The 11,999-nt window shown below is 50.7% G+C and overlaps 1 protein-coding gene across 1 annotated transcript; it reads right to left on the bottom strand.

Annotated features, from left to right (window-relative positions):
• Positions 1 to 3,981: 3,981 nt before the first annotated feature.
• On the bottom strand, positions 3,982 to 10,360 carry LOC131278724 (uncharacterized). Its single transcript, XM_058298732.2, has 2 exons — positions 10,284 to 10,360; positions 3,982 to 4,759 (listed from the first exon to the last, which is right to left on the bottom strand). Exon 2 carries the CDS (start codon positions 4,747 to 4,749, stop codon positions 3,982 to 3,984), a length of 768 nt encoding a protein of 255 aa, XP_058154715.1. The 5' UTR covers positions 4,750 to 4,759; positions 10,284 to 10,360.
• Between the last annotated feature and the right edge of the window lie 1,639 nt (positions 10,361 to 11,999).

The raw sequence follows: 11,999 nt of genomic DNA, 5'->3' as shown, positions 1-11,999 counted from the left end.
TTTGTTGATATGTTAAAGAGGATTCATGGAAAAGGAAGGTAAAATACTAAGGGTTCAACTGAGAAGTCTTTCAAGTTATAACTTCTGAATAGAAAAAGCAGTCTCAAAGTTGGAAGATTGACAAAGGAGCTTGGAAAACAGAGCATAATATTCTCTGACCAACCATGGTTTTTGCTTGACCTCAGAAAGGAAAACTACAATTGGAGGGACATGTTAAAAGCTCCATCAGGGAACCTGGCATGGCATGATGGGAAATAGTGGCAGACCCTGGAACTTGAAGTCAGGTTCTGAGGTTGGTACCACAGGGAGCACCTATGAGTGGAGAGAAGCCAGTAACCAGATGCATGGTCCATTTTAAGGGATACGTTTGAGAGCTGGCTCAAAGCAGTCAAAACGATGCCAAGATGAGCTTTAATCCTGGTATGTTTTCTATCACCAAAACAGATGGTTTATGCGAGTAGTAGTTGACCAAGGATTCTTAGCCTCCATGGAGGCTATCCATTGGGAATCCACAGATAGATTAGGAACTATGTGATTTCTTTTTTTTTTATCCCCACAAATATTTAACTTTATTTTAACTTCAAATAATAAAATAATAGAGAAAAGGCAGCTTAACAAATTGCTGAAGAATTACTTTTAAAAAATTCTGTCCAGGCCCATTAATCTTATTTAATCTTAAAAGCCAATTCAATTGTTTCTCCAGTGTTCAGAAATATAAATAAATGAGCACGGACTGGTAAAATGACACGACCAAGGTCTCCTTGTTAATGAAGAAAAAAAAATGCTTGGTCATATTCACATCTCATAAAACTAAATCCCATATACTTAAAAAAAAAATTTATTACCCCCCCTTTTGCGGCTTGCTTTTTGATGTCTGCTCTCTGTGCCCATTTGCTGCTCATTCTTCTGTGTCTGCTTGTCTCCCTTTGTTGCGTTGTCTTGCTGTGCCAGTTCTCTGCTGGTGTGGGCCGTCAGCTCTTGCGGGCATGGGTTGTCAGCTCTCCATGGGCACAGTGGGTGTGGGCCGTCGGCTCTCCGCAGGCCTAGGTTATCAGCTCTCCATGGGTACAGGCCATCAGCTCTCCGTGGGTGGAGGCCGGCTTGCCTTCACAAGGAGACCCTGGGATGAGAACCCAGGGCCTCCCATGCTGTAGACGGGAACCCAATCAATTGACTCATACCTGCTTCCCCCCATATACATTTTTTGACCTTTAGCACTGGTATTTTGTCTTCTTTGCACTTGCTACAAAAATATTACAATATTACTGTTAACTATAGTCTATAAGTCATGTTAGCTATATTTTTCCCATGTATCACTGTATTATTTGTTTTTTTGATGTAACTTTTTAAAAATCTTTAAAAAAGACCACAGAGATCACACAAAATGATACATTAAAAAATATAAGAGGTTCCCATATACCCCCACTCCCCAACCCCCCACACTCCTCCCACATCAACAACCTCTTTCATCAGTGTGGCACATTCATTTCCTTTGATGAATACATTTTGGGGCACTGCTACACAGCATGGATTATACTTTACATTGTAGTTTACTCTCTCTCCCAGTCCATTTAGTGGTTTATGGCAGGATATATAATGTCCTGCATCTGTCCCTGCAATATCACTCAGGGCAACTCCAAGTCCCAAAAATGACCCCATTTTACACCTCTTCTTCCCTCTTCCTGCCCTCAGCAACTCCTGTGGCCACTGTCTCCATATCAATGATATAATTTCTTCCATTGCTAGAGTCACAATAATTCTATAGTAGAATACCAGTAAGTCCACTCTAATCCAGATTTTATTCCTCCATCCTGAGGACCCTGGGATGGCGGTGTCCATTCCACCTCTAAATTGAGAGGGGGCTTAGATTCCACATATGTGGGCTCGCTAGCAGTGATTAGCGGCCCACGAGGTCCGGGCAGCCTTCCACGGCTCGGCGGGAAGCCCCTAGGCCAGCGCGTAGGCCTAGGTTCTCCAGGCGTGGGGGATGCACGGTAAAAACCACGGAGACAGCCTGAGCGCAGGAACAAGTCTGCTTTATTGCGGAAATACACTTGGTTATATAGGGTTGGGTAGAGGGAGGGGCAGGAGCTGGGGCGGGTTAACTATGGGGCGGTAGTGGATAGGCGGAGTTGTGCAGGTGGCTATGAGGTAGGCAGTAGCCAGGGAAGAAGGCAGATTATATATTGGCAACGTGGGCGGGACTGGCGGGAAGGACAGCAACGGCTGGAGGAAGGAGATAACAAAGGCTGGGGGAAGGGATGCAGCAACAATTGCTCCTTCTGTTTTTTAAGGGAGAGTAGATGAAAACAGAGTATCTCTGGGGAGGACGAGGGGTGAGGGGGCAGAATTGACTGGCTAAGGGCAAATGACATAGCATTTGATCAGGATGCATGTATAGCCCTTAGGGTCGGTACGCGCTAGTGCTAGATGAAATATCTAACCTGATGTTGCTTTTTGGGGTGGATAGCACTGTGGCTAACTTAACTGCAAAATTTCTCTGACGTATAGCAATAAAGGGGGGCAGGGGGTGCACCCAAGCCCTTTACGCCGAGGGAAACAAACCCGTGCCGGCGGCTACGGTCAGGGAGTTCTACAGTAAGCAGCTTACAGGCAGGAAGTACGGTGGGAAGGGGGGCGAGGATGTGGTCGAGATTGAGGAATGGAATCAGAAGCAACGAGACGTTGGTAATGGATTTGGACAAATGAGGAGAATACACTGTCAGCATGATCTTTGGCAAGGTGGATGATTCGTCGAATGGCCCAGGGGCCAACTGTGAGACCTAGGATGATGAGCAGAACTGGGGTTAGCAACGGGAGGAGATAGGGGAGGAGGGGCTGCAGGAAGCCCCAGGGGCCGGCAGTTTGGGCTCGTTCAAGTCGGCGTTGGTTGAGACCTTTTTCAAGTTCTTTTAAGCTAGAGTCTACTAAGCCGGTATAGTTAGCATAAACGCAGCATTCTTCTCCTAGAGCAGCACATAGGCCACCTTCTTTAAGGAGGAGGAGGTCAAGGCCTTGGCGGTTTTGCAGGACAACTTCAGAGAGAGAATTAAGAGAGTCTTTAAGGTATTTGACTGCATCACGGAGGTAGATGATATCAGAGTCTACTGCTTGTCTGAGGTTTTGGAGGGCAGATGCTTGTGTGGCTAGAGCTGCAACACCAGTGGCAGCTCCAGCTGCAGCTAGGAGGGAAGTGACAGTGAGTACAGCAGTAATAGGTTCGCGTTTGTGGAGGTAAATAGCTTCTTGCGTGTGATCAAAGGCTTCAAAGAAATGTAGAGGAGTGTGATAAATGACTCGAGGTGTGAGGAGGATAAGAGCACATGTTTCTTTGGTCTTGTTAAGTGTAGCAACAGATAAGCATGGAGTAAGTCCGGTGGAAGAGCAAAGCCATAGGGTAGTGTTTAGAGGAATTAAGTATTTGGTAGAGATATTTGGGGAGGTATAGTTGGCACAGGCTGTAAGGCTGGGAGTGCGAGAAGAACGGGGGTGAATGCATAAACCTTTGGAAGAGATGTGCGTAAAAGTGAGTGGGACATGAGTAGATTGATTCCAATTGCAGGAAGAGGGGGAATCGTCGGTGGAGGAAGTAAAGAGTGGTGAAGGAATAGCAAGTGGATCATAGAGGGGGAGGCTGGGGGAAAGACACAACCAGCAAGAGCGAGTGAGGTTGGGGTGGGAGGCGTTGAGAGAGAAATAGGAGGCGTTTAGGAGTTTGAAGTAGGGACTAGAGGAGATGAGAGGATGTGGTTGTAAATCTGAAGCAGGGGGGGAAGTGGGCCTAGTAGAAGGAACGAAGGCGGTCGAGGTGGAAGAGATTTTGAGGGGAGTAGATGAGGACGGAAGAAGGTGAACAGTGGGTGGGGGAGGAGGGTTAAGGATGTGGTTGGGACCAATAGCAGAGAGTGGGGCGGAGACAGGTCTTTTCATTATAATAAAAAAGGCACCAGGGTCATACTCGGTCATATACAGACGGATCCCTCAAGTGCGGCCTGTGAACCACTGATCTGAATTAGGGTCTTTGACAGAAAGTGTGACGCGGTCCCATCGATTTCCATACTTGAGGGTGAGATATGGGTCTTTGTCTTTTGGGGTTGTAGACAGGCCATAGGCTATGGTTTCACAGCCCCAGGATGGGCAGTAGTAATGTGTTGGATCATGACAGCCTCTCACTGAAGGGGGGCAAATATAGTAACCGGAAAGAGTTTTTCCGTAGGGGCCAGTAAGGCCACTGCTAGGGGTGCCTGAGCACTTGGGTCGGGGTGGCAACTTATTACTGATGTATCCCATGTTAAATGTATTTATAACAGAGCCTGAGATTTTAGTATCTGTGTGATCGTATCCAGCTAGCCGGCAAACGTGCAGCGTGAAGGAGGGGGCTCCAGCAGTCACGTTGAAGGCGAGAAGTTTTTCAAACTGCCAGAGGCTGAGGGTCCAATTGAAGGGCTGGTGATTCAGGTTGGCGGTAGCAGAGGAGGCTAGAGACAGCATGAGGATAAGGAGATGAATGAGACGAGGGAGGGTAGGGGAACAAGGGGTGGGTGTGTGAACAGAGCGGGCCTGTCGGAGGAGCTGGAGAATTTGGCGTTCGATGGGGTCATCATCTTCAAGAGAAAGTCGGCTTAGGCGGCGGGCAAAGAAGCGTTGTCGACGTCGTTCGCGGCGAGAGAGAGCTGGTGTGGTCCCCATGGGCGACGGTGTTGGGGTAGTAGGCTCAGATGAATGTACTTGGGGGCGCATAGTGGTCATGGGAGAAGGACTACAAGAGAGATGAGGATAGCAATTAGAAGCAACCAGGCAATAGCGAGGAGAAGACGTTGACGAAGGTTCCAGTCTGTTGGGGCTGTGGCTGCGAGACAGACAGCTGAAAAGATTGTTAGAAAAATGAAAATTGCAAGAAAAAAGCAAAGTAAGAGTGGGTGGGAGGGGAGCTTGAGGAGCATTTGCACGGTGAGTTCCCTTTATTGATAGGTTATAAGGCACGTTTTGGTGAAGGTCAGGCACTTGTCAACGGCGGGTTGCGGAGGTAGCAGAGGCTTCTCTTGTGCAGAGTTGGGTCCTTTGAAAGATCTGAAATGACAAAAAGGAAAAAAGAGCCCCCATAGAGGAGGGGCAATCAGCAGAAAGAAACTTAGAGAGAGCACTTATTGGAATAGAAACATTTTTAGGAGGGGGCTTGGCCGATGTCTCAATCATTGCCATTAGCATTGTGTTCTGGTATCAAAGGACGTGGGATGTCTTCGGGGTCTGGCGCTAGTGGGCGCGGGATATCATTTAGGTCAAGCTGCTGTGTTGCAGGCCGGATGTACCTTCCTGGGACCCAAAGAGGCTGTCGTTCTGTTTCTGGGAAAATACAGGCGAACCCTCTTCCTTGTGCTAGCAGAGGGGCAGGTTCTTCTTGCCAGCGATTGGAAGCTGGGTCTTTCCAGTAGACCACAGGAGTTTGGGAAGGCGGCCACATAGGTCCCCAATGCTTATGCGTGGGAGAGAGTCCTCGACTATCAAAAGTTAGGAGATTGTGATGGATGAGACAAGCTGTTACAACATCTGCTGGAGCTTTGTGGGGGGAAGAGGCTTTCTCTTTTTGAATGAGTAGCTTGAGCTGTTGATGAGTGCGTTCGACAATTCCTTGTCCTTGTGGGTTATACGGAATGCCGAAGTGATGTGTGATATGATACATTTGCACAAAGTTGGCAAAGGAAGCACTGCGGTATGCTGGCCCGTTATCTGTTTTGAGGTCCCACGGGACTCCCATGAACAGAATGGCTTGGCGAAGAGCCTTGATGCAATGTTTGGCACTCTCCCCTGCGAGGGGCACCGCGTAGCACAGATGGGAAAAGGTGTCAATGGCTACGTGAAGATACTTGAAGCGGCCGAAGGCGCTGACATGAGTGACATCTAATTGCCACCGCGAGTTAGGCCGGAGGCCGCGAGGGTTGACACCTCGGGGTTGCAGGGGCCCCAGAGGGAGGAGAGGGGCGCACACGCGGCACGAGTGCACTAGGTGTTTGCAGGTTTCAGCGGGTAATTCTGGATAGAGCTTGCGAATTGTCCGCGCCGAGTAATGAAACCGCGAGTGCAGCAACTTAGCGTGGTTGATGGGGTCTCCAAGCAGATTTTCATCCACAACATAATCTTTGCAGGCTAAAGGAAATACTCTAAAGCTTGACACCGCCGCATCGGCAAGGTTGTTGCCGTGGGCAAGGGGCCCCGGAAGGTTGGAATGACTTCGCAAATGTGTGATGAACCAGGGCTGCTGTCTCGTTTCAAGTAAGCGCTGCATGAAGGCAAGCGCTCTGTCAATGTTTGAATCGCCTGGCAAAAAGGTGGCAAGTGGCAGGCTGCGACAAACTTGTAGTGTGTATAGGCTGTCTGTAAAGATATTGAGAGGCTGGCTTGGGTGGAGATTGAGGACCGCTGCGACCGCTAGGAGCTCGCCTACTTGAACAGAAAAGTCATTGGCGAATACTAAGTGCTGGGGCTCAGGTTTTCCAGGAGTGTAGATAACGGCTGCAAACGCTGTTTTTGAGGCGTCTGTGAAGGCAGTGATGGCTGATGGAATGGGGTTCCGCGCAGGCAACGGGCGGAACGGGTTAGAGAATGCTAACTGAGACACCCCTTGCAGCAAACGGTGATGAGGGTAGTGATTATCAAAGGAGCCGCGAAAGAGCTCTACTAAGCTCTGCATCTGGGTATTGTTCATAATAAGGGAAGAAACTTCTTTGGCATCAAGAGGCCAAACAATAGTGTGTGGTGGGATACCATACGTTTGTATGGAAAGGAGGACTAAGTCAGTGGCCAACGCAATCCAGGCCCTTAGGAAAGGGCAGATTTTTGGGAGTTTGCTCTTTGACGTGTGCAGAAAAAGAAGAGGACCATCTTGCCACAGGAGACCTGTCGGGGTGACCGGTGTCGGTAGAACCAGGGCAAAGATTGGAAGATCTGGAGAGAATCGCTCGAGGCGGCATTGCTGAAGCGCATCACTGACTTGTTGGACGGCTTCTTGTGCAGTGCGGGTGATGGTGATCTTTTGCCGGACTGCAGCAGGTGGGCTATCTTTGGTTTGCAGAAGCTCGAAGAGAGGCTGCATTTGTGCTGTCGTGATGGGAAGAGCTGATCGAAGCCAATTGATTTGCCCACAAAGTTGCTGAAGTTCAGTCAGTGTCATAGTGGGAGAGATGTGCAGCTGAGGGCTTGACGGTTGTATGAAGTGATGGAAATGAAAGCCCAAGAATTGAAAAGGAGGTTTGAGGTTTATTTTGTCTGACTGTACGGTAAGCCCGAGACTCGAGAGGTTGGTCATCACTGCAGAAAGCAGGTCATTGAGAAGGGTGCTAGAACTCGCTGCTAAGAGAAGATCGTCCATATAATGGATGATGTATGTTTCTTCAGGCTGGAAATGAGAGCGCAGCGGCTCGAGGGCACAGTTGACATAAAGCTGGCACATGGTGGGGCTATTCCGCATACCTTGTGGTAGCACTCTCCACTGGAATCGGCGTGCTGCGCCCTGGTTGTTAGTGCGTGGGACTGTAAATGCAAATTGTGGGCAGTCCCGCGGGTGAAGAGGAATGGAGAAAAAACAGTCCTTGATGTCGATGGTCGCCGCATGAAAATGCTGGGGGACTGCAGTAGGATGGGGGCAGCCTGGCTGGGGTGACCCCATCGGCTTGATGTGCTTGTTGATTTCTCGAAGGTCGTGGAGAAGGCGGAACTTGCTAGTGTTTTTTTTGTTAATGACAAAGATTGGTGAGTTGTAGGGACTGGTGGACGGCTCAATGTGCCCCGCTTGTAGTTGTTCCTCGACGAGGGCAGAGAGAGCCTGTAACTTGTGCACGGGCAAGGGCCACTGCTCGACCCAGATGGGCTCCTCTGTGTCCCATTCCAGAGGGATAGGGTCAGGTCTTGAGACAGGAGCAATGGCCCCTAGAAGGGGGGGGGGGGGCAGCGCGGCTGAGAAGGCTTCTGTGGTGATTCGAGCTTTTAGCTGGCTGAGGACATCTCGTCCCCACAGGATGGTTTGAACTGAAGAAAGGACGAGTGGACAAATTTGGCCTTCGTGACCTTCTCGATCGTTCCAATGCAAAGGCTGTGATGTCTTCCAGGAGGTAGCAGCTCCCGTGGCGCCAATGACTTGAGGGCCGGTTTCGAGGGGCCAGTGGTTGAAGGCAGCGATTTCAAAGGGAATACAAGAGATTTCAGCACCAGAGTCTAAGAGCCCTTCAAGCCACTGCCCGTTGATTTTGAGCTCGAGGGAAGGTTTCTGGTGACGTGTGATAGGCATTGTCCACATTAGGGCTTTGGAGCTCTCTTGAAGGCCTCTTGGGAGAGGGGCTGAGGCCTGCCCCGTTGGAAGTTTAAAGGCTGTTGCGAGGAACGGCAATCGCGAGCCCAATGGTACCCTTTTCCACAGCGCGGGCATGGTGTGGGGGGGCCTCTCGGTCGGCGCAGTGCCTCGGCAGGGCGGGGAACCGCTTGTTGAGGGCACTCGCGGATGAAATGACCAGGTTGACCGCATCGAAAGCAGGCAGAAGCAGAGGCAGAGGACACAGCCATGGCGGAGGCGAAAGCAGTAGTAAGCGCTTTAGTTTGAGGGTCAATATCTCGGCAGGCTAAGACCCACTCGTGTATCTGCTTGTCGCGAAGAGGGAGGATGACAGTCCAGAAGGGTGCGAGGCATCCGTCGAGAATAAGCTCTTTTGCTAACATAAATTGGGCGTCTTCATTGGTGATTTTCCGCTGACAGGCTTCTAGAATGCGTGCGACAAACGCAGGAAAGGTCTCTTGTGGGTCTTGAAGCATTTGCGCAAATTTGGTAGATTGCTTGGAGGAGACTAGCGAAAATGACCGCTGGACAAGGTTCTTTGCTCGTTGCCAAAACCCTGGATCTATATTGACATAAGACTGAGGATTAGCAAAGCCGTTGATTCCGGTGTAGGCGTCCGGTGGATCTCTGACACCGATGCGGGCGTTCTCTGCTACTTGCTGCTCAACAGCATGCTGATAATAGGCACGCCATTCAAGAAACTGACCGGGCGGAAGGATGGCGCGGGCTAAGGAAATCCAGTCATAGGGGAGCGCAAGTTGAACTCCCAGTTCTTCTAACAATTGTTGGACATATGGGCTACCTATACCATCTTCTTTCACGGCCTTTCGCAGTGTCTTGATCTCTTCGGCCGTAAAGGGAAGCCAGGTCTGAGGGCGCTGTGGCGTAGGCAGCGGGTTGAGCGGGTAAAGCTGAGGGGCGGAAGGGTGCGCTCTTCCGGAGTCGCCGTTATACGGTGGTGGCGAGGGATGAGCGGTAGCGGGAAACAAGTGAGGGAGTGGCAGCTTAGCAGTGTCAAGGCGGCAACAAGCTGGCGGCGGGACCCTTTTGAGCGTCGGACAAGATGGCGGTGAAGCCACGTCATTTCCGGGAGCCGGCCAAGATGGCGGCGAAGCTACGTCACTTCTGGGGGCCGGCCAAGATGGCGGCGGAGTTACATCATTTCCGGGGGCCAGCCAAGATGGCGGCGAAGCTACATCATTTCCGGGGGCCGGCCAAGATGGCGGCGAAGCTACATCATTTCCGGGGGCCAGCCAAGATGGCGGCGAAGCTACATCATTTCCGGGGGCCGGCCAAGATGGCGGCGAAGCTACATCATTTCTGGGGGCCGGCCCGGGGGATGACGAGACAGGAAGGGGCGGGTAAAGGTGAGAGGAAGCGCCTTTGTTCCCGCCGGCGGGCTCTAATCCGGGTGAGGAAGAAGCAGGAAGCACGCCATCTTGGGCAGGGGTGGAGGAAGGAGGAGGAGGTCCACTATTCTGAGGAGCCACAGAAACGGTTTCTGTAGGCGGCGGGGAGCGCGAGCGGGGAGGCTCGCGCTCGAGAGCTGCGGCGAGCTGGTCAGACAGAGAATTCGTGTCTCTAAGATCATCGGGCTCATAATCATTGGGTTGTTTGATCGATTTGTCCCGGATGACTTCGGATGGTGCACCAAGGAGGCAGGCACGAACGGCCACAAGAGTAGGCAGCAGGCCGGGCGGAAAAGACCGCCTTTCATGCTCTATGGCAGAGGTAACTCGATCTATTAGCCGTGAGTACGTGTCCGGGCTCCAGAGCTGGCAGGTGGCGAGCCACGGATTGAAGGGGAGTAGTAAGTCCCAATATTTTTGGAGCTGTTTCAGGGAAACGCGAACCCCATTGGTATCAAGCAGGGCGGCTAAAAGCCGAACCTGAGGGGTATGGTGTGAAGAGAGGGAGGTGCCCATAGTGGGAGAAGAAAAGACGGCGACGGGGTCCCTACCTGGAGAGCTGAAATGGTCGCCAGTAGACAACAGCAACAGCAGACAACAGGGGCCGTAAGGCGGTGGAAGGAAAGGATCCTGGACGAGCCCCCAGGTGTGGGCTCGCTAGCAGTGATTAGCGGCCCACGAGGTCCGGGCAGCCTTCCACGGCTCGGCGGGAAGCCCCTAGGCCAGCGCGTAGGCCTAGGTTCTCCAGGCGTGGGGGACGCGCGGTAAAAACCACGGAGACAGCCTGAGCGCAGGAACAAGTCTGCTTTATTGCGGAAATACACTTGGTTATATAGGGTTGGGTAGAGGGAGGGGCAGGAGCTGGGGCGGGTTAACTACGGGGCGGTAGTGGATAGGCGGAGTTGTGCAGGCGGCTATGAGGTAGGCAGTAGCCAGGGAAGAAGGCAGATTATATATTGGCAACGTGGGCGGGACTGGCGGGAAGGACAGCAACGGCTGGAGGAAGGAGATAACAAAGGCTGGGGGAAGGGATGCAGCAACACACATAGCTGATAGCTAATGGATTCTCCTGCTTGCAGTTGTAGACTCTGTTCTCTGGTGTGGCGGTTGGCTATCCTTACCTCCCTGCTAGCTGACCTGGGTAAGTCTAATGAACCGGAGAGTAGGAGTTGCAACTCTGCTGAGGCTCAGAGCAAAGCTGGCACATGGACAGTCCAGAGACTTAATCTCCTGAGCATACTCCAACCCCAGCGCCAACCACAGGTTCAGTAAAAGTGACAGAAGAGACATGCATAGAGAGGTCATTTCTGAGTCCCACTCCATCACACTCAGAAACACAAATTCCAAAGTAGGGCCCGCTGGCAAGACACCGAACTCCAGAGCCATCTTCCATGACTTTAGAACCTGGGCATCTTTGTAGCACTCAGGAGCACTACTACCTGGGGTTGTATCTACTTTGGCTCTCTCTGGGATCCTGCTGAGAGATGTGTAAACGTGACCCCTCTGATGACCTGATTCATTTTGAAGTCTCTTAGCCATATAGACTCATTTGTCTTTACCATTTCTCCCTTTTATTCAAGGTCTTTTTCTAGTTCCATTACCAGCCTATGATTGGTAGTAATCCCTCGGTGCCAGAAAAGTTCATCCCCGGGAGTCATGTCCCATGCTGGGGGGAAGGTAATGCATTTACATGCTGAGTTTGGCTTAGAGAGTAGCATATTTGAGCAACATGGAGGCTCTTAGAAGGTAACTCTTAGGCACCCTGCAGCTGTAGGTGTAGTTGAAATTTCAAGCACACAGGCTCATAAACATAGTCATCAGTATCAAGGGTTCATCACTGGACCATCCTACTTCAACTGTCTTTGCCCTTCACTTGGGGGATTGTTGTTGTTCCATTGAGGAATGTGACAGAGCTCCCCAGGAGGGGAACTCAGCACTCCCTCAGTTATCATGTGTAACTCTATCAACTATGACAATACCCTACAAACATCTGAACATATCTATATACCCTACATGCATGCCCTGGAGAATTCCCTCCTACCAATGTGTCCCCCATCAATGACACCCCACACCAGTGCTCCTCCCCTGCCATAGTTGAACCCATCTGTGATCCAAAACTTCTTAAAAAATGAAGACTATTATATTGCCAAATTCAATTAGTAGGAAAATGAAGTAGTAATGATAGGTTTAAAGATTAGAAATAAAATACATAATAATTTAGGAAAACAAAATAAAGTAAAAAGTAGATTGGGGTATTAAATAATGAA

Source organism: Dasypus novemcinctus, chromosome 6 (assembly GCF_030445035.2).
Source record: "Dasypus novemcinctus isolate mDasNov1 chromosome 6, mDasNov1.1.hap2, whole genome shotgun sequence".
In the NCBI taxonomy this organism is placed as follows: domain Eukaryota; kingdom Metazoa; phylum Chordata; class Mammalia; order Cingulata; family Dasypodidae; genus Dasypus; species Dasypus novemcinctus.
The sequence above is the reverse complement of the archived record's forward strand: the minus strand, read 5'-3'. Positions and strand labels throughout refer to the sequence as shown.